Raw genomic sequence first — 20999 nt, 5'->3', positions numbered from 1 at the left:
TTACGCAAATCAGTCCGCAGGATCGTGTCTGTGTGCCATTATTCTAGTTTCTAATTTAAAAACACAAAAAGTGAGGACAATTTCAAATAATTTATTAAAGCATAATTTTGTAAAGCCAGTTACAAACAAAAATAACCACAAACGAATTCCTTTCTCTTTCTCTCCCCCCCCCCCCGCCCCCCCGCCCAAACAAGCACGTTTTACAATATCATGATAATTACATAAATCCCACATAGGCCCCACTCTGACCGCCTGCGGCAGGAACAGGACCCTGGTGAAACAGCGACCTGTAAACACAGACCTAGGATCAGTTTACCTTTCTCAACTGCTCACCTTAACATTAGTACTACCTAAAACTAACCAGAGATCTGTGTCTAGGGGCAGCTTCACAATTCTGTGTTGCAGTCGTTAGACTCTGACCTATAGAGATAGAATGGAAGAACAGAACAGAACAGTTCTTGTTTCCACATGAATATGGCTTATGGATTACCCCAGGTATTCCAAATGTTGCATCTCGTTGCAGCCACTGGTGCACATAGCCTACTAGTTAAAACTGTCATGTCCAGTGTTCTAGTCATTCTAATTCTATGGACAGGATCCTGGGGGCCATGTGGGTGAGAAGGTGTGAGATTCAAGACAAAACACACGCAGACACATGGCTTACTCAGTGGGAGTCTGTTGTGCCCAACTAGCGAGTTCCAGATCCAGTGCAGTTGGTGATCCAGATGTAGACAGATTTCAAACCCTTTGAGAGGTACATCATCCGCCTCTAGGGCCACTTTCCACAATTCACACACAATCTCATCTTTTGACCAGTGACAAGTGACACCTTTCAACAATAGATATATTTCAACCCATACTCCCATGCCAACAGTTCCCATAACTACCGTGTCATTTTCAACACTCTCCAGTTGGTTTACTTCTCAACAAAGCACAAATACTTTCTGTCGCTCTTCAATACATACAATATGAAATAAATACCCTATACCCCCACTTTCCCTCCCACCCAGCCCCCATCTCCCCTTCACGATCACAACATCATTCTCTTGTAAAAAGGTTAGTCATGTAAATATACTTATAGCTCATGTGCACACTCAATAATCATTTTCTTTGTTACTCATTTCGTAATCCCCCGACCCCCCCTCCCCACCACCAACCCAATATACACCAATAATACACACGCTCACAGTAGCATTCCAAACACAGCACTTCAGAAGGGGGGCAGTGTGTGGGGAGGAGAATGAGGAGGGGGGGACGTATATGAGTCACATGACCACAGACAGGTTGTATGCATACACAGACAAGAGTCCCTCCGCTTTGGCCACAGGTCTTGTTGCAGTCACTCTACAGTCTTTGAAAAGGAAAAATCAACCAAAGGTAGATATAGAATGTATAGAGAATCCTTACAGAGGTCATACACTGCAGCTTCAACCAATATGAATGTATTGCAAAACAAGGCTAAAACGTCACTAGAATACAGAGAGAGAGACACACATGTGGGCCAAGACTCCAAGAGGCCCTAACCAATATGTCCGCCATGACGGTTCTACACATTTCAATTCTGTGAAAACCTAGTAGGCGGATGGCACTGCTTGTGAGGGTTCCAATGGCATCTTACATACACAGGAGTTAATGACTGTTTGTTTGCCTGTACTTTACACAGGACTCACAGGGTCTTTAAAATGGCATCTATTTACTGTACAATTACAGTGACCACTCAAATGCACTATAGTTTCTACCATATGGGTGCAGTATACAAAATGATACGCGTTGACCAGTGTACATGTGTATATGTGTATGTCGGTTACATATAGAATTATGCAATGTGTATTAAGAGGTCATGAAATAAGAGAATGTACAGTCTCACACCCTCCTGGGATAGTTTATGGTCACTCTGAGCCTTCCTTTCTCTACAAACGCTTCCATACCCAGGCTCGAGAAGCTGCCGTCCCAAGACAGAGGCTCAGAGTCAAGGTGATTGTGACCAAAAGGTCCCTTAAGAAACCTGCCATCCTCGTTATCAGAAAAGGTTTCTGTGAAATTGTTCAAGTTGTTTGAAGTCACTTCCTATGGCTATGTTTGCCTCCTACTGGTACTGTAGGATTGGATGTGTGAGGTCACAGGACTCCACAGGAAGTAAGCACCACACAGGAAGTGGGCACCACACAGTCTGACGAACAGGGCAACCAATTTCCCATTTGGCCCCGAAAAGAAACCAGACTCAGTGAGAAAAAGAAAGATAGCGAGAGAAAGAGAGAGAGAGAGAGAGAGAGAGAGAGAGAGAGAGAGAGAATAACAACAAAAAAGAGTGATAAAGCAAGCAAGGGAGATAGAGAGAGACATAGGGGAAGACCAAGAGGCAATGAACTTCTTCTGTTGGCAGTGCTCTGGGAGGGTGGGGGACAGGCGGGAGGGGGGGGGGGGTTAAGGGTCACGTGGGGTTGTTGTGCTTGTTGTCATTGGTCCGTTTGGTCCGGAGTGAACGGAGAGAGAGTGTGAGTGTGCTTGAACATCTACATGCAGGACTAAAACTGTTAAGAGTTAGAAGGTAAGGAAAAAGTGTCCCAAAATACTGCTTGTTTTTTTTCCCCATGCTTTTTTTTCAGTAGACATCTTTTCCATGTCCACATTAAATATGTCCCCTTTTTGTCTGTAGAGCCACCGTAGTTGTTCACCCCCCCATTTTAACCCTCGTTCCCAGGAAAAAAGAACCGTTGGTGTCATTGTCCGTCTTCACACTTATTGATGAGAAAATACTCCATTTTGGATTCCGTGGTGAAGATCAGCTGATGGGTAAGATGGCCTCCTTTGTGAAAACCAGCTAGCCACAACTCTGGACTGGACATCCCATTGTCTCTCTCTCTCTCTCTCTCTCTCTCTTTCTCTCTCTCTCTCGCAAGCCCCGTGCTGCTGATTCAAGGGCTGCTATTGGCTGCTGGCAATCACCTGATCCAGGCACTGGCGACGCTGGAGACAGACATGATGCTGCAGCGTTTTTTCACCATCATGTTGATGTAGGCCTTCATGATCTTGGTGAGCTCACCCACCTACACACACACACACACACAACGGGACATTGGGGTTTGTATTAGTGCAGTGCAGTGTAGTCGTTAAGCTCAGCACATTGTGTGTGTGAGCACGTGTTCTCACCAGGGGCGTCTCGAAATACATCTCCCTCTCGTCCACAGTGATCTTGTAGGTGCAGGGCTGGGGAGCTCCAAAGAAGGTGATGTGTTCGTACTGGAAGGTCTCCAGGGGCTTGGGCTCTCCTCTCTTGTACACAGACAGGTTGTCAGCACTCACACCCAGCCACAGGTCATGGGGGAACCCTCCCTCTTTGCACTGTTTGACAGGGGTTCAAAAAGGCAGGGAAGTGGTTACATTGGTACTACATTTGTGGTGCTTTTCATTTTCAATACAACTTTGTTGATGGACTGGATGCCACAAAGATGTCTGAACAATCAAAACTTCCCCCTCTCTCTCTCCCTCCCCCCACTCCCTCTCACCTCCACGTCGAACAGCGTGGACCCATATCCGGGCCACTCCTTGACGATGCTCATGTACTTGAGCAGGGCCTGGTGCTGGGGCATGCCCTGGAGACGGGTCCACTTCTCCAGAACGCTGGCCCGGGTGGCTGACGTCTCCTCCTTCACCCACATCTCCAGCATCTGCTCCTCTTCCACCTGGGCGAGGCACCCAGACAGACAAGGCAGGCAGTCCATTCATCAATCAACATCAATCATGATAATAACTCCTGGGCTTATGGAATTATTCAGGCTGTAAATAAAAGTATGAATGTTTAATGGGCAGAGTCGTTCCCGAAGTAATGGTTGCAATTAAATGCAGCTGGATAGCGTCACCACATGGAGGTTATTAGAACTACAGTCAAACAGATTATTTTGTAATGTAGTATATATGTGTAAAGCGGCTCTCTGTACTGTTCTGTTAGTTGACTTGTGTGTGTGTTTGGGTGTTTGTGTGTGTGTGTGTGTGTGTGGTATGCTACTCACTTTCTGCTTCTTAAGAGAGCCTGTCTTGAAGCTTCGTCGCAGGGTTCCGTCCAGGAAGCTGGGGGTGCGTCGCTTCTCCTGCCCCGCCCCCGCCCCTCCTCCCTGCCCTCCAACTGCTCCCTGACCCCCGCTGGACCTTTCCCCCGCCCCTCCGGCTCCTCCTCCCGCCGAGGCTGCGCCCTGCTTGGTGGAGTGGATGATCCGGTTGCGGAGACGTCCTATTGGATAGACGCTCCCCAGGCTCCACCCGGCCCGGCCTGCACCATCCCCATGGAGATACTGCAGCCGTAAAGCGGCCAGGTGCTGCAAAGTCTCCTCTGGGGCGGGGAAGTGACCACTGATCAGAGACTCGTGAGCCTGAGAGAGAGAGGAAGGAAAAGCAGGGAGAGAGAGAGAAGGGAGGGACGTGGTGAGATGAGTATTTATATATTGTTAAACCCCATTTCTAAAAAGAGTGCAATATGCGAATACTTTTTTTCATGCATTGGTAGCCAACTGCAACAGCACATTCACTGGCTCTCGCTGTGAGTGGATGAGCCCACCTGCTCAAACATGAAGGCAAACTCCACTCCCTCTTTGGGCATGCTCTCCATGTCCAGGAAACAGTAGAGTTTGAAGTAGAGCCTCCAGCCTCCCTCCTCCTCCTCTTCCTCACTACCCGCCAGTCTGGAAACACACACACACACACAGGGTGAGTACACACACCATAAGCACACACACACACAGAGACTTACGCACACGTACAGAAACGCCCCCACACACTTCCCTTACCTCTCGAACTTGGCTAGGACGTCAGCCACGATGACCCTGCTCTCCAGTGCTCGGTCGGTCACCTTGTTGTGTTCAAACAGGGAGAACAGGTTCCTGCTCTCCTCCATGGCCAGGCCTCGGATCAGCTTCTCCACCACCTGCAACCGGGGAGAACGGCGGAACAACGTTTCAGCCAGGCCACAGGACCGTTACAACAATAATATGTGAAATGTGACACGTTACAGCAATGTTACTGGCAGATCACAGGAATGTTACAGCAAGGTTAACGGAACGTTCCAGCTAGAGCAACACACATGTCTTTCTTTGTTCATAGATGACTGAGGTGTATATGGTGTGCCCGTGTGTCTGTATTTGTGTTAAGTGTGTGTGTGTGTGTGTGTGTGTGTGTGTGTGTGTGGTGAGCATGTGTCTGCATGTTTACCTCTCCGGCAGTGGTGTGTGAGTTGATGGAGATCTTGCAGGAGCCTCCGCCATGGCAGTAGACGGTGGTGCTCATCTCCTGTCTGACCAGCAGGGCGGCGATCTCCTCCTGGGAGGGCACGTACTCCCTGGACTTGGTCTTCTTCAGGGACTCCCCGATGAAGCCAGCGTAGCGCTCTATCTCTGTTGCTGGGAAGCGCTCTCGCACCCTAGACAATCATGTTGTAATGAAGTGATTGCCACACATAGATGATGACACACAGGCTGAACATGTATTTCTCTCTCTCTCTCTCTCTCTCTCTCTCTCTCTCTCTCTCTCTCTCTCTCTCTCTCTCTCTCTCCCCCTCTCCTCTCACCCTCTCTCCCGTTTTTCTCTCACACACACACCTCTTCAGATGGAATCTCAGGTATCTCAGGATGGCTCGGCCGGGCAAGAAGGTGCAGCTCATGCAGGTGAGCAGGTGCCAATGTGCCCGATTGGCTGGGCTGTTAGGCTGAGGTACGTGATTGGTCTGCTTGATCACCTGACAATATACCTATAGACAGAAAAAGAAAAAGGCAAAAGTCACTTCCTACAGATGTCAAACTCTTTAACACATTTACACAGTCACATCAATTTAAGATAGCGTCAGAATCTATGTGCGAGCATTTGAAACCGAAATAATGCGTGTGTGAGTGTTTGAGACTGACGGAGCGTGTGTGAATGTGTGTTTGAGACTGACGGAGCGCGTGTGTGAGTGAGCGTTGGAGGCTGACAGAGCGTGTGTGTGTGTGTGTGTGTTGGAGGCTGACAGAGCGTGCGTGTGTGTGTGTGTACTGCGGTGCGTACCTCGTCCCGGAGAGGCCTCAGGTCCTGGCAGGTCTGCAGGATGCCCTGGAGGATGGGCACCGTGTCAGCCAGCGTCTCCATCTCCTGCAGGGAGTTGAACACCCTGATGGCCTCGTCCTGCAGGCTGGCATAGCCCTGCTCCCTCTGGACTGCACGGGGGACGGGAAGCACAGCCTGACATTACTAGCAGGGTTGGGAGAATTGTAGAGTACAATCGACAAGGACATAGGAGAGGAGAGTGGAGAGGGCGCCGTGTCGAGTAGTAGTGTACAGTACATCGTGGTTTGTAGGGTGTAGGGTGTAGGGTGTGGTAGGCAGGGTGTAGGGTGTGGTAGGCAGGGTGTAGGGTGTGGTAGGCAGGGTGTAGGGTGTGGTAGGCAGGGTGTAGGGTGTAGTAGGCAGGGTGTAGGGTGTGGTAGGCAGGGTGTAGTAGGCAGGGTGTAGGGTGTGGTAGGCAGGGTGTAGGGTGTGGTAGGCAGGGTGTAGGGTGTGGTAGGCAGGGTGTAGGGTGTGGTAGGCAGGGTGTAGGGTGTAGTAGGCAGGGTGTAGGTATGTAGGGTGTATACGTACGCCTGGAGACCTCTCCGTAGGGCAGGGGGAGGAGAGGAGAGTGGAGAGGGTGCTGGGTGTATCTGAGGATGGGGTTCCTCCTGTAGGTCTGCTCCACCAAATCTGGGTTCACACTGTTCTCCTGCACACACAGTCAAGGGATGGAATTCCACAGATGTTGATAGGATGCTTTGGAAAAAAAAACTTGGCACCTGTTAGCCAGGGTCGTAGGTCATGCCTGTGCGTGCGTGTGTGCGTGTGCCCCACCTTGATGTCTCGAATGAGCTGCAGGGTGGGGGTCTCTATGGGGGTCTTGCTGTCAATGACCCCCTGTATGGCAGCTGTCCACCTCATGGCCTCGTTTAGCATCTTAGTGTACAGACGGTACGAGTGTTTTCTCCCATGCACTATGATGTTCCAGTGGCCTGAGAAACAACAAGGTTAGTATTCTAGTATGCATCCTACACACTTTACCTTTTGTCCTACACCCTCCACAGTAATCCTTCATGGCAGGACCAGGAGTCTTTAGGCCTATAAAAGATTACTTTTCTACCCCTCTGTCAATCCTCTGTTCCCGAACCCTCCAATCCCTCAAGTCCCTCCCTCCCTCCCTCCCTCCCTCCCTCCCTCCCTCCCTCCCTCCCTCCCTCCCTCCCTCCCTCCCTCCCTCCCTCCCTCCCTCCCTCCCTCCCTCCCTCCCTCCCTCCCTCCCTCCCTCCCTCCCTCCCTCCCTCCCTCCCTCCCTCCCTCCCTCCCTCCCTGCCTCACCTGTCTCCCGGTGCACTCGTTCGTCAGGCTGAACGACAGAGCAGAGGGAGTTGAGGAGGAGCGTTCCCATCTTGGAGGAGTTGCGTTCGGAGCTCTTGTAGTAGTCCAGGGAGTTGTGGGTTAACACGAACCAGCGCTTCTTCAGCTTCAGACACGAGCTCTTGGCCCCCGTCTTAATCTCCTTGTGGAGCCAGCCTGGTGGTGTATGTGGGCGAGGGGAGGGGTGGGGTGGGGTGTAAGCAGAATGTTACTTATTCTATATCCTGAGAAAGTACAACTATACCAAGAAAGGTAACACTGTCTGTGAGTCGGTGAGTGGTTGGGTGATTAATTGACTGACTCTCTGACTTATTGAGCGGATCAGAGTGTGTGCCCTGTATGTGTATTGTGTGACAGCGTGCAGTGTGTGCGTGTGTGTGCGTGTTACCCACCCCTAACCAGGAACTCCTGGCCGTCTATCCTGGAGTCTCCCTTGGGCTTCTGCAGCAGGCTGATCCAGTGGTGCATCTCCTCTGGGCTGTCTGTGTTACAGTGGATCACCCGGTTGGCTGTGATGATCACAAACGAGTTGGGCCTGCGGAGACACACGGGGATGTGATTACAGCTGGGAAGAGTACGGATGTGTGCGTCTGTGTCTGTGTGTCTGTGTGTGTGTAACTATGTCTATAAGTCTGTCTCTCTGTAGTATAACAGAGAGCAGTACCGACTGGCTCTGTGTGTGTGTTAGTGTGTAAAGGTTCAAAATGGACGTCTCACCTGTCAGGGTTGTCTGAGGCACACACAGAGTCTATGAGCCCCACATCCAGCGTGCCCTGAAGGAGGGACAGGTAGATGATGTTTAAACATGGAACGAAGCACATGTAAGTCTGTGTCAGTACAAGGTGTAGATGTGAGCAGAGCCGGGCAGGTGGAGGAACTGACCACAGCGTTCTTGGGGTTGGCCTGCTCGTGAGACATGTCCATGAGCTGTTCGGGGGTACACACATGCACCCTACTGAGCACGTTGAACCACCCACTGGAAGGGGAGGAAGAAAGAGGGATGGACATAGAGAAACAAAGAGAGAGAGAGAGAGAGAGTGAGAGAGAGAGAGAGAGAGAGAGAGAGAGAGAGAGGGAGAGAGAAAGAGAAGATGAGAGAGAGACAGAGAGAGAGAGAGGTAGAAAGAGAGAGATAGAGAGAGAGAGAGAGAGAGAGAGAGAGAGAGAGAGAGAGAGAGGACAGACAGAGATGGAGAGAGGGGGGGCGGACACAGAGACAGTGGAGGAGGAAGAGGCAGGAAAAGAGCGATTGAGAAGGAGACGTTAGCATTGTGTCCCTCCATACTCTTACTCTATCAAACTGTAAAACCTGATCAATGAAGTTGACTCAAATGATATGATGATATGATGACATGAATTCCTTAGAGCCATTTGACTCAATTCATCCGGTTCATTAACTCAAATGGCTGTGGGCAATTCATTTCATCAAACCATTTTGAGTAACATTTCCAGTGCAATGGTGGTGTTGGTAGTCTGGGTTGGAGGGTGAGACAATGTCCTGGGTACCTGGCATCCTCTGGTGACTCAGCGAACACCTGATAGGTCCTCTCATCTGTCACGATGTTTAGTGCATTCTCCTTCTCGTGATTGTCCACTATCTCTCTGAAATAACAAGATCGTTAGAGTGGAAGAGAGACGGAGGGGCGGGGGGGGGGGTGGGGGCAAGAAAGAGATGGCAAGGGATAGACCAAGACATAGAAAGAAACAGTTGGAGAGAGAGAGAGTTAAAGAGAGGGAGAGACACAGAGAGGGGGACCCAAAGAGAGAGGGAAATGGGGGAGAGAGAGAGAGAGAAGCTTTGCGGCGTCAGGATCGAGCACTCTCTCTGAGGCTTACTTGGCCGCACGGATGTCAATGGTTCCCTTCAGTTTCTCCTCGCTGTCGTTCTCAAAGTACATGAGCTTACTGTCCCTCAGAACAAACCAGCGCATCTTCCAGTTCCTGTGGGGTAGGGTTGACACAATTCTAGAATGAGAATGAGTGATCAAAAAAGGAGGAGAGTTAGGGTTAGGGTCCGGGACAGGGTTAGGGTCAGGTTCAGGTTTCAGCTTCCTTGATGACACACACACACACACACCTGCGGGAGAGAGTGGAGAGACCGCCACCCTTCTTGTAGAGCCAGCCAGACTTGAGCGACTCCTGTTTGGATCGGAACCACATGAAGGTCTCGTCCTTCAACACACACCAACGCCTCCTCCACGGAATCATCAGACCAGCTGGGGAGGGAGGAGAGAGGCGGGGAAGGGTAAGGCACGGCCCTGCAGGAGAACTGTGCCAATCCAGAGGTGGTAGGACAGATCTTGAGGAGGAACTGTGTGTGTGCACCTGTAGTGTGTCTGTGTGTGTACTTGTAGTGTGTGTGTGTGTGTGTACATACCCTTCATGTACAGGTAGCTGTGGAAGTACGCAGGTCCGTTCCCATTGAGCACGCTCACTCTCCCATTGGTCACCTCCTCGTCGGTGTCCAGCAGGCCGTCATGCTCATCGTCGCTCTCCACATACTGCAACAACGACAGTGACGTTAAAGTGCGTCTGCGTGTGTGTGTTAGCGTGTGTGTCTCCCTCTGTGTGTGTGTGTGTGTACTCACCGAGCTCGAGCTGCCTCTGTAGGACTCGAGGCTGGCATTGGTGCAGGTGGACTTCCTCAACTTCTCGTCCTCTGTCATGGCCGCGCTGCCACGGTTGCTCCCGGTGCCGGACCCGTCGTCTCCCGCGGTGACAGAGCCCTCCTCCTCCTCCTGGTCGTAGTCGGATTCGGTGTCGGCCGGCATGCTGTAGATGGGCTCCTCGCCATCTCCCAGGCTCTCCGCCATGCTCGTCTTCCTCCCCAGGTCACCCTCCTTCTCCTGGCTCTCTCCCCCTGGTCCCTCCATGCCAGGCAGGGAGGGGGGCGGTGGGGGAGGAGGGGGGGGAGGAGGTGGGGCCGAGCCATCTCCGGGCAGGGGAGGAGGGGGAGGAGGGGGGAGGAGGCGGGGCCGACACGGTCCCCTCGGCAAAGGCCGGAGGAGGAGGGGGCAGGTGGGCGAAGATGTCCTGGTCCAGGGGGGCGTCCGTCTCGGCCGGAGGGGGGAAGTCCGGCAGGGGGATGCACCCCTCCTCTTCCGCATGGAAGCCCTCGTCCACCTCCTCCTCTTTGGGGGCTGCAGTGGCTCCTCCTGCCCCCTCCTGGGGCTTGGGTTTGGGTTTGGCCTGGAGTGGAGACAGAGAGTCAGAGGAGTTCAATTAGAGTTGCGGTCAAACTTCTCCCGAAGGTTCAAAAGGCAGAAAGCATTACACTGTACAGACAATGTATAATGTAACTGAATAAATAATGTATCATATATAATTTATTCATTCTGTAGAAATAAGATATTGATTCGGTTAAAGATATTTAACACCATGATCATATTTACAGTTCAGCTCAATCAGTGTGATGCCTTTAGCCCCCTCTAGAGGGCGCCCCCTGAACTTCACTCACCTCCGCCGAAGCACCAGAGGGAGCCGCTAGTCCGGGATCCAGGCCCCCAAAATCCAGGAGGTCGATGAGTTCCGTGGCCTTGCGTGAAGCCTCCTTCTTCAGCCGCTTGATCTCGGCGTCCCTGCGGAGCCGGAGCTCCTGCTTGGAGGACTCGCACAGCTGGGACACGCCGTCCTCTCTCTTCTTCTGCAGCCGCTCGATCTCTCGCTCCAGGTTCAGGATCTCCTCCATCTGACGGGCCTCCTCCTCGGTCCCTCGGGGGGACACCCTCTGAGGAGGTCCAAGAGAAACGACATCAACGACTGAAGAAAGACTTCAAGACACATGGGTCCATTCTGCCATGTCATGCCCCATGTCATAACATGAACTCAATCGACACCCCAGACAAATAGGATTACAAATGGCTATGAAAGAGAACAATGACATAGTTTGACATCCTTTTTCATTCATCCTTTTTTTTTTTACGACAAGATGGCTTGTATGTGTGTGGCCTTGATGATGCTCAACAGAGCGACCCACAGAGAAAGAACAGTTTACCTCTGAGGCCTTGACCTCCTTCCCCTCCGCTCCTCCCTCCGTCTCCTCGTCCGACTCCCCCTCCCCTCTCTCCGCCTGGTCCTTCTTCCCCTCCTCGCCCGTCTTCCCCTCCGCTTCCTCTCTCTTCCTCCTCTCCCCACGGAGTTTCCGGACCCGGGTCCGAGCCACCTGACCCCGCCGATGTTTCTGCAGCACCAGCGCCGCTTTGCGCTCCCGCAGGAAGCGCCTGCGCAGGAGGTGGCTGCGGAAGTGCTTCTGGAGGGTGACGACGCTGACGCGCACGCGCTTGAAGTGCTTCCTGTCGACAGGAGAAGTGGAAGAGGATTGAATGGAGGTGAATAGGAAAGGGGACCTAGAGGAGTAGGCTCCCATGGATCTCTTACCTGCAGATACATAAGAAAAACTCCCGCTATCTCCTCAGGTCTTACCTGGCTGAGAAGGTGAGCAGGTGAGCTCTGATGATCATGGCTGCCTGCCGACGCACCTCGTCCCGGTCCTTCTCCAGACATTGCTCCAGAGACTCCTTCATGAACACCTGCAGGAAAAGGTCAAAGGTCAGGTGACCGTCAGATGACATCGATCTCAACGGGTATAGCTACACCGCCATCCACAGATCAATGCAGATCCATTAAAGGCCACTGTAAGAGGATGTGTTTCCGTGTGGAGTGTGCCGTGCGGGGTCTGGCGTGTACTGGGCGGGGTCTGGAGTGTGCTGGGCGGGGTCTGGAGTGTGCTGGGCGGGGTCTGGAGTGTGCTGGGCGGGGTCCGGAGTGTGCTGGGCGGGGTCTGGAGTGTGATGGGCGTGGTCTGAAGTGTGCTGGGCGGGGTTTGAAGTGTGCTGGGCGGGGCTTCACCTTGGTCTTCCCAAGCTGCCACTCCTTCTTGGTCTTGTCGTACTTGAACAGCAGGTCTGTGCTCTTCTTCTTATCATCTCCTGCAGCTGTCTTGTCCTTCCCCTTCACAATGATCTTGTACCTGAGACAGAGAGAGACATACACACACGTCCATCGATAAACAGTTCAAGTGATGAATCGATGTGAATCCACCACCAAGCAGACACTAACACACACCAACACACACTAAGCAACTAACACACGCTCGCACACAGAACTTACCGACAAAAGAAGTCCTTGAAGGTTCTGCGGACAGGGAAGCCTGCCCGACGGATCTTGACAGTCTCCAGCATCCCAGAATACCGCAGCTGGTTCAGAACAACTTCCGGGTCAAACTTGCTGGGATTCTACAGAGGTCAAAAAAGGAATGAGAACTGCAGTGAAATGGCTAAGGTTTGCAGTCATCATTTGCCCCACTGAATAGGCTACAATGTCAACGTTAGAGAAACAGAAGTTGTGTGTAGAAATACAGTAGGACACATGAGAAGCCTTTAGTGAATGGCCATGCAAATAAAGATTTGACTTAAATGAATTCTACTAACCTTGTCCATGTTGGGTTTGATGCAGCGTATGAAAAAGGGGTTGGACACACTCAGGGTAGCCATGAGAGCGTGGAGAGAGTCCTGAGACAAAGACACACCGTATCAACCAACACTCTCTCATTCAGACTGTCTATCATCAGGACTCTTTGAATCCTCGAGAGAATATATTTGGGTAAATTGTGGAAAAAGAGAGAGAGAGAGAGAGAGAGAGAGAGAGAGAGAGCAAGAGAGAGCGAGAGAGAGAGAGAGCGAGCATGGGAAGCTTAGAAATGTGTGCCTCGGGTGGCTCAAGGCTGTGCGTGCTCGATTCCGGCTCGGGTCGTTTCCTGCATGTCTTACCCTCTCTCTCCACCCAGCATTCCTGACTAGCTCACGCTGCCTCTATCGATACACCAACCAAAACATCTTCAAAGAAGATAAACGTGTGTCTCCGGGCTCCTACCCTGAACTGAGAGCTGACGGTGGGCTTGCGTCTGGCCGTGCCCATCTTCAGAGTCTCCTCGTTGTTCCTACTGCCCACCTTCTCAAACAGGTCGTAGATGAAGTCCAGCCTGGAACACACGTAGATGGGTGGAACATTGAAGGTGTGAATGACAGCTCAGACAATCCATATTGTCTTCAGATCTAGCAAGGAAGACATTGAGTAAGCGGTTGACCCCGGGCCAATGATGGCATCCTACCTGCTGTCCTTGAGCATGTTCAGGATGTCGTCTCTGAAGGTGTCTCGGTTCTTTTCCAGGATCCCTCTGACGTCATATAGGACCTGCCAGAAGCCAAGGAGTTCACCGTCAGACGACGTGATGTGTACACACACACAAACACAAGCACACACAAACACACTCCCGCTCACAAACGAGTCCAGTCACCTCTCCAGCGTAGTGTTTGATTCCAAACTGATGGTCAGCCAGTCTGGGCTTCACGTAGTAAGGGTTTGTCTGCACAAAACAAAGTGAAAAGAGGACACAGGTTGGAAAACATTGATTTTTCGGGACCTCCTATTCCCTGTCCTCCAAGTTGGCCCGTGTGCTGACCACTCACTGAGTGTCTGCTGTGAAGCTTCTCCAGCAGGGTGAAGTCTGTTCCTTTGGGGAAGCGACTCTCCTCGTTAACCAGCGCCAACATGCCCAGTTTCTATGTGTGAGAGAACCATGATGGAATTACCGTCACACATACATTACCAACTCAAAGTCACGTGCATAACGACCCAAATATGACACCTAGAGCCGGTTAGCAAGTCAGAAGAGCTCAAACCTTCTCTATGAGATCCAGGCACTCTGCGTTATCCATCCAGTCAATAGCGTCCCACTGGACGCCCTCCCTATCAGAATGCACACACACACACACACACACACACGCACAACTCAACTTATGCTGGTGTGTCTGTGGGTCACACCATCCCTCTCTGCGTTGCCGGTGCCGGGTTCTCTCTGTCTGTGTGTGTGTGTGTATGTGTAGGTATGTGTGTGTACCTGTTATACTCCAGCTGCTCCAGGGAGAATATGTGCTTGTTGAAGTACTCTTGTAGTTTCTCGTTGGCATAGTTGATGTTGAACTGTTCAAACCGATTCACCTGAAAGGACACACAGAAACACACTAAGAAACAGGTGAGAGAGAGAGACACTTTACTCCAATTGTAATGTAAAAAGGTACCAGATGCTGTGTCAGAAGGTAACTTGACCCTTGAGGGGACCAATTGTGTTGTGTTGGTACATGAATAAGAATGGACACGTCTATGTGTGGGGCCCTCACCTCAAAGTTCTCAAAGCCAAATATGTCGAGGATCCCGATGGATTTGAAGTTGTCCTTCCCTTTGATCTTCTGGTTGATCCGAAGAATGATCCAGGAGAAACACTGGGAATATAGCGCCATGGCAACAGAGTCTCGGGAATCCACAGCCTATTGGGAGGAGGGATACCAGTGTCAAGAATACGTGTCAATCATGTGTTTGTGAATGTTTTGTTGGAGTGTGTGTGTGTGTGGTGATGAAAGCACATCTGCATGAGTGTGTGTGTTCATGCGTGTGTGTGTGTGTGTGACCTGTTCTATGGTCAGAGGGGAACAGATCTCCTCTCCTCGGAGGATCATGGAACGCTGAGTCAGGACTTCAGACAGCTGGAAAGAGTCCAGACCCAGCAGCTCACTGACATTACTGAGCACTGGAGGAGGGAGAGAGGGGTTACACACACACACACACACACATATATATGCATTCATGAACCCACACACACATTCCAACACTACAGTATACGTTCACGTGTAAACACACGCACGCACAATACTCTCACCCACCCGCACACACACACACTGACCTTGCTTGGAGGTTATCTGTGCTCCTCCTGCAGTCATGAACTCCATGTTGCCCATTTGTAAGACTCCAGACAGCAGCTTGAACATGTCTCGGATCTCCTCCTCGGTGAACTCCATCACCTTCAGTGCCTCCTGCAGAGAGCAGAGAGGGAGAGAGACACAGACCGGGAGACAGGAAAGGTGGGACAATTTAATGTGAAACTTCAAGGCGCATACATACCTCATGCTTATGCCTGGAAAGGGAGACTAACACACACAAACACACACACTGACCATGACGCTGTTAAAGAGTTGTTTGTCATCGAGGCTCTTATCCTTGAGGCAACCTGATTGGCTGAGGTAGTGGAACGACTCAGCAGGGTCGCCCAGGAAGTACAGCTCTGAAACAGGAAGTGGAGAGGAAACAACTTAAGCACAAACTCACTCCATCCATGCATGAATCCATCTGCCTAACCATCCATCCATTATCCGCCCATTCTTTATCCATTGTTCATCCATCCATCTATTCATCCATCTACCAAACCGTGTGAAACGCTGGCAGGACCCTCCTCACCCTTGTGCTCCTTGACAGACCCAGCCAGCAGAGCGTAGAAGATGTGATAATTCCGTTCTCCTGGGTTCTGCCTCACTACCCGGTTCTATGATACACGCAAGGAGAACATCAGTCCAGTACATCATTGTGCTGTGTGGTTAAAGTTCGCTTTTTTATGTATGGTTAATAAGGGTTTGATTTCATTTGAGACGTGACGTTTTCAGCACCAGCCATGAGGGAGATGATTATACCTTTTCAAGTAAATCTGAGAGAGAAAGAGTCAAGAAAACATAGAAGAGAATCCAGCATTCCCAAGATCCCTCCCCTTTAATGTGCATTCAAGGGATTCAAAACATGAGATGAGAGGAGGAGAAGAGGAGGAGAGGAGGAGGAGAGGAGGAGGAGGTGGAGAGGAGGAGGAGGAGAGGAGGAGAGGAAGAGGAGAGACGCCTGGTGAAGGAATAGAGGAGAATGAAAGGACTTTGGAGGTATAAAGGAGGATACAGTCGATGATGCAGCCCCCCTGGATGTTCCCGCTCTCCGAGAAGTGCAGCTGGATGAACTTCCCAAAACGACTGGAGTTGTTGTTGTACACGGTCTTGGCGTTCCCAAACGCCTCCATGATGGGACTGCACAGACAGAGCCACACCAGCACAGAGGTGAGCATGTGTGCGTGTGCACATGTGAGAGCGCCTAGTGTGTTTGTGTGCATGTGTGGGGATGTTTTTGAGTGTGTGTGTGTGTGTGTGTGTACCTGCTCTGTACGATGGCCTGCTCCACGCGTGTGGTCTTCTCTGAAGGGGGCGTACCAGCAGAGTTCTGACTCATCACTGACAGGAACTGGAGCAGCAGCTTGGTACTCTCCGTCTTCCCAGCTCCTGACTCCCCACTGAGACACACACACACACACATGTACACAACCACACACGTTCAGAGGTACACACACATAAACAAGTAAGCACACACAGATACAATCACATGCACACACACACGCACACACACACACAGACACAAGGTTACACACAATGACCTTTGGCTGATATTCTGATCTAAATGGTATCTGACTTGAGAGTGAATTGTGATTGGTTAATAGATGAGGAAGTCCAGGGTCTAAATAGGTTATCAAGTGAAGCTTCATTGAACTTGATTGGATCCCTGGTCAGGGGTCTGTCTGTCACAGACAGCTCTTCACTAATGGAGAAGGGCTGGAAAACAACTGTCAGTTACCCCTGCAGGATCCAAGATGATCTTACCCTACATACTGTCATTCAACCATTGAGGTCACTGTTTTTAGTGGTCCCCTACGTGATCACCTACCAATTGATCCAACCAGCGGTTGTTCATCCAAGGGGAAGCTCACCTGATAAGGACACACTGGCTGTCGTGGCGTTTCCAGATGCAGCGGTAGCACTCATTGGCTATGGCAAAGATGTGGGGCGGGAGCTCCCCCAGGTGGTGTTTGGAGTAGAGCTCCACCCTCTCAGGGTCGTACAGCCCTGGGATCTGCTTATAGGGGTTCACTGCTGCCAGGATGCTGCCGATGTTGGTCTGGAACACACACACACACGCAGACACACACACACGCAGACACACACACACGCAGACACACACATTCTCATTATTGAGTCACTGTCTTCACTGTGGGTGAGTTGAAACGAACAGGCTTCGTGAAAAACGGGAGGATGAGGAAAAATGGGAGAGATGAGAGGAGAGGGGGAAACCATGGTGTTGGAGATTAGCTGACTGGTGGTTTTAACTCCCTCCCTCCCTTCTCCAATTCCTATTGATCTGGATGGACTAAAGGAAGGCTTGCACAAAATGGCATTAACCAATCAAATTATGTTACATAAGTGGTTGGCCCCATAAAAGATTGATGAAGGATTAAGACAGGATTGTGAAATATTCTTAAAGATCCAACAGGAAGAGAGGATATTATGGGGTTGTGTTCAGTTTGAAATGCCCTTGCTTACTGCCCTCGCCATGACAACAAAAAAAAAGAAAAGATCAGGTCAGCGATCCTCCCATCATATCAAATTCTTGCAGTCTGTGCATATTGTCTCTCGGGCAAGAAGACACAAACCCACACACATAAGCAGACACACACATTCCCACACACAAACCCACACACAAACCCACACACATAAGCAGACACACACATTCCCACACACAAACCCACACACAAACCCACACACATAAGCACACACACACGCACACATAAACACGGCCCCACACACTCCTCTCTGACACAGAAACCTGGGCCACAGAGGGGACATTTGTATGATCAGCTTAAGGGAAATCCATGTAAGGACAATATTTCATCATCTAGATGAGGTCACACAGTGCCTCCTCTGTCCCTGGCCCCCTGTGCTCTGCAGTAAGCCTTCAGGGTTCCAGGGGTTTCCGTTTGAGTCTGTTTATCAGTCATTTGTATCTATTCTAGTGCATAGCATAGTCTAGTTAGGAAAATACTGTATAATTGTTTATTACATGTGAATTCCATGACATACTCTATGCCCTCTAGACAATCTGTTATCAGCAGTTTTATTGTTACAGAAAGAGAGAGCGAGAGAGAGAGAGAGAGAGAGAGAGAGAGAGAGAGATAGAGAGAGAGAGAGAGAGAGAGAGAGAGAGAGAGAGAGAGAGAGAGAGAGAGAGAGAGAGAGAGAGAGAGTGTGAAAGAGAGATGAAAGAGAGAGATGAATATTAGCTTTCAAAAGTTTGGGGGCTGAATGTATCCATTCAGAACATCTTTCCTTTGTAAATCTGATTGAACTTTCTGAGCAGGGCGAGTGAGTTTAAGAACTGCAGACTGGGCTTGTCCTAATCGAGGGTCAAGTCATTCTGGATGACAGTGGAGCCTAGGGCAGCATAGGTAATGGAATTTTCTGGGTAATGCTTTCTGCTGTTACACACAGACAAAGTACTACAGCCATTCATCAAAACTCTGGTATGTGATTCACTTAGAGGAAGAGAGGACGATTAGTGTACTTGTGCACGTACACGTGTGCATTTGTCTGTGCATGTGTGGGCATGCATCTGTGTATGTTTATGGGTGTGTGGTTTATTCTCACTATCTCTCTCTCCCATACACACACACACACACACACATACATACACACACATAAGATGAAGGTGATAAGATTTGTGTTTGCCACTAAAAGCCTTAAGCTTTGAGATTACAAGAAGGGTAGAGGAAGAGGCTGCCTTATACGATATTGGATCAGACACACAAACATACCCCGACACACACACATACCTACACAGCCAGACATGACATAACCGATAACTAAGACATCAGACATCATTAGAGTAGGTAGCCATGACGCCTCATTCTCTCTGACACAAATCGCATGTGACAGATGCCGGCTTTGTCACATACCGATGATTTGAGACCAACCCCAGAAGAAACTTATGAAGCAGAGGATTGAGATGTGTACTGTGTGACTAACAATAGCAGACACACGTAGACACACAGACAAACACACACATTGGCACACACACACAGGCACACACACACACAGGCACACACACACAGATACACATAGAGACACACGCACACACACACACTCACATAGATGCTGTCCTTCTGGTAGCGCTGGTAGAGGTTGTGCATGATGGCAGCTTCGTGGAGCTCAGCCAGCTTGGACATGTCCTCCACTCCATCGATGCTGGACGGGTGCATGGCACACACTCGCTCCCGGTTCACCTCAGCCTGGGGCAGGTACAACACCTGGGGGAGGGGGCGGGGGGCAGGAGGAGAGGAAGAAGAGAGAGAGAAAAGGGAAGATGGGAGACAGTGAGAGAGAGAGGTTGAGCGCGAGAAGAGGGCGAAAGAAAGAGGAAGAAAGAAGAAAGAAAGAAAGAAAGAAAGAAAGGGGAGGACAGAAGATGGATGAAGAAAGAGAGGAGGGAGGAAGAGAGAACGCATGTTATTAAAAGACATGCCTCATTCCCTGTCACTGGATAAGAAGTTTGCGTATTTGGCAGATTCAGGTGTTCATGTACACAGTGCAGTGTGGCAGTGTTGGCTGCTATTTGACACTCGCAGAAGCAAGCAGCATATGTAGGCCAACAGGCCTCAGGTAGGAGATGAGGAAAGCTCATGTTGAACATGGAGCACATCAGGCCCGTACAGAGTGGAGGGGATAGTCAGCCTTTCTGAGCGGAAGGAACGTGAGTGTGATGCAACATGACACAAATGCCCGTGAATAGAATAAGGGATTTATCTCTTTCGTTCTCGCTTTCTAGCTCTCTCTATCTCTCTTTCGCTCCCTTTCCCCTGCCCCCCATCCTATGTCGTCCGTCACCATGGCAACTGGAGAGTAGGGGACAAGAGCGGAGGGAAGCCCAGTCGAGGGAGTGAGAGGGGGAGAAACGAGAGAGAGGAAGAGAGAGGAAGAGAGAGGAAGAGAGAGGAAGAGAGAGGAAGAGAGAGGAAGAGAGAGGAAGAGAGAGGAAGAGAGAGGAAGTGAGGGATCGGCCGGCTCTATGAATCATTTGGTAGCACATAACAAGTGAGCATGGAGCTAACCTACAGTACTAGCTACTGCACAGAAAACACTAGAATCCCTCTGCTCAACCCTCACACCACAATCATCGTCGTGGGCGTGTTTCTCTGCCGTATGCGTAATGAGCACCTACAAACCCTCACTCAGACGGCAGATGAATGTCATGTTATTTCAAAGTAAAGGTCACCTCGATGGCTCCATTGATATGACGTGGTCTAAGAATAGAAGCTGAGCCCCTTTAGCACAGCTGGATGTTAATATGGCAGCTCAGTCTTACAGCTACCTTCATCTGTGTGTGTCGGGTCGCACGTGTGTTTCACAGAGAGAGAGAAAGAGTGTGTGTATGCAAGAGAGAGTGAATGTGTGTATGTTTGTGTGTGTAATTACAGCAGCTGTGGTGTGAGCCTGTGAGGCCGGGGAGAGAGGCAGGCTTTGAGGCCGTGCAGAGAGGCAGGCTGTGAGGCCGGGCAGAGAGGCAGGCTGTGAGGCCAGGCAGAGAGGCAGGCTGTGAGGCCAGGCAGAAAGGCAGGCTGTGAGGCCGGGCAGAGAGGCAGGCTGTGAGGCCGGGCAGAGAAGCAGGCTGTGAGGCCGGGCAGAGAGGCAGGCTGTGAGGCCGGGCAGAGAGGCAGGCTGTGAGGCCGGGCAGAGAAGCAGGCTGTGAGGCCGGGCAGAGAGGCAGGCTGTGAGGCCGGGCAGAGAGGCAGGCAGTGGGTGTTGACACGTCATGTTCTTAAATGAATCAGTTTCAATCCAGTAAAGATCCCTAAGAGAATGTGTAGGTGTGTGTCTGTGTGTGTGTGTGTGCGCGCAGTATGCATGTACTGCCCATGAACAGTA

The 20999-nt window shown here is 50.7% G+C and overlaps 2 protein-coding genes across 2 annotated transcripts in view; both read right to left on the bottom strand.

Moving 5' to 3' along the window:
- The window catches only part of pttg1ipa (PTTG1 interacting protein a), a 5038-nt gene extending 5036 nt beyond the window's left edge, over window positions 1–2 (bottom strand). The window contains exon 1 of the mRNA XM_084683286.1: window positions 1–2. This exon is cut by the window's left edge and continues 254 nt beyond it. The gene's annotated coding sequence lies outside the window, so the exon portion shown is untranslated.
- Window positions 3–2828: 2826 nt separating this feature from the next.
- Window positions 2829–20999, bottom strand: part of myo10l1 (myosin X, like 1) — a 33572-nt gene continuing 15401 nt past the window's right edge. The window contains 43 exon segments of the mRNA XM_084683217.1: window positions 2829–3047; window positions 3151–3342; window positions 3507–3683; window positions 4011–4367; window positions 4553–4676; window positions 4782–4918; window positions 5203–5410; window positions 5589–5737; window positions 6031–6179; window positions 6601–6721; window positions 6847–7004; window positions 7348–7542; window positions 7779–7921; window positions 8104–8159; window positions 8269–8362; window positions 8893–8988; window positions 9223–9327; window positions 9458–9602; window positions 9764–9887; window positions 9975–10350; window positions 10352–10575; window positions 10844–11089; window positions 11381–11678; window positions 11809–11915; window positions 12235–12355; window positions 12496–12620; window positions 12816–12896; window positions 13258–13366; window positions 13496–13578; window positions 13682–13750; window positions 13854–13946; window positions 14067–14133; window positions 14285–14385; window positions 14565–14711; window positions 14853–14971; window positions 15125–15254; window positions 15396–15502; window positions 15676–15760; window positions 15906–15919; window positions 16159–16283; window positions 16409–16543; window positions 17015–17202; window positions 19226–19384. Of these exon segments, the coding sequence (XP_084539343.1) occupies window positions 2943–3047; window positions 3151–3342; window positions 3507–3683; window positions 4011–4367; window positions 4553–4676; window positions 4782–4918; window positions 5203–5410; window positions 5589–5737; window positions 6031–6179; window positions 6601–6721; window positions 6847–7004; window positions 7348–7542; window positions 7779–7921; window positions 8104–8159; window positions 8269–8362; window positions 8893–8988; window positions 9223–9327; window positions 9458–9602; window positions 9764–9887; window positions 9975–10350; window positions 10352–10575; window positions 10844–11089; window positions 11381–11678; window positions 11809–11915; window positions 12235–12355; window positions 12496–12620; window positions 12816–12896; window positions 13258–13366; window positions 13496–13578; window positions 13682–13750; window positions 13854–13946; window positions 14067–14133; window positions 14285–14385; window positions 14565–14711; window positions 14853–14971; window positions 15125–15254; window positions 15396–15502; window positions 15676–15760; window positions 15906–15919; window positions 16159–16283; window positions 16409–16543; window positions 17015–17202; window positions 19226–19384 (6144 nt within the window). The 3' untranslated portion in view covers window positions 2829–2942.

This window comes from Hypomesus nipponensis, chromosome 3 (assembly GCF_054491055.1).
Source record: "Hypomesus nipponensis isolate SF chromosome 3, ASM5449105v1, whole genome shotgun sequence".
In the NCBI taxonomy this organism is placed as follows: Eukaryota; Metazoa; Chordata; class Actinopteri; order Osmeriformes; family Osmeridae; genus Hypomesus; species Hypomesus nipponensis.
The sequence above is the reverse complement of the archived record's forward strand: the minus strand, read 5'-3'. Positions and strand labels throughout refer to the sequence as shown.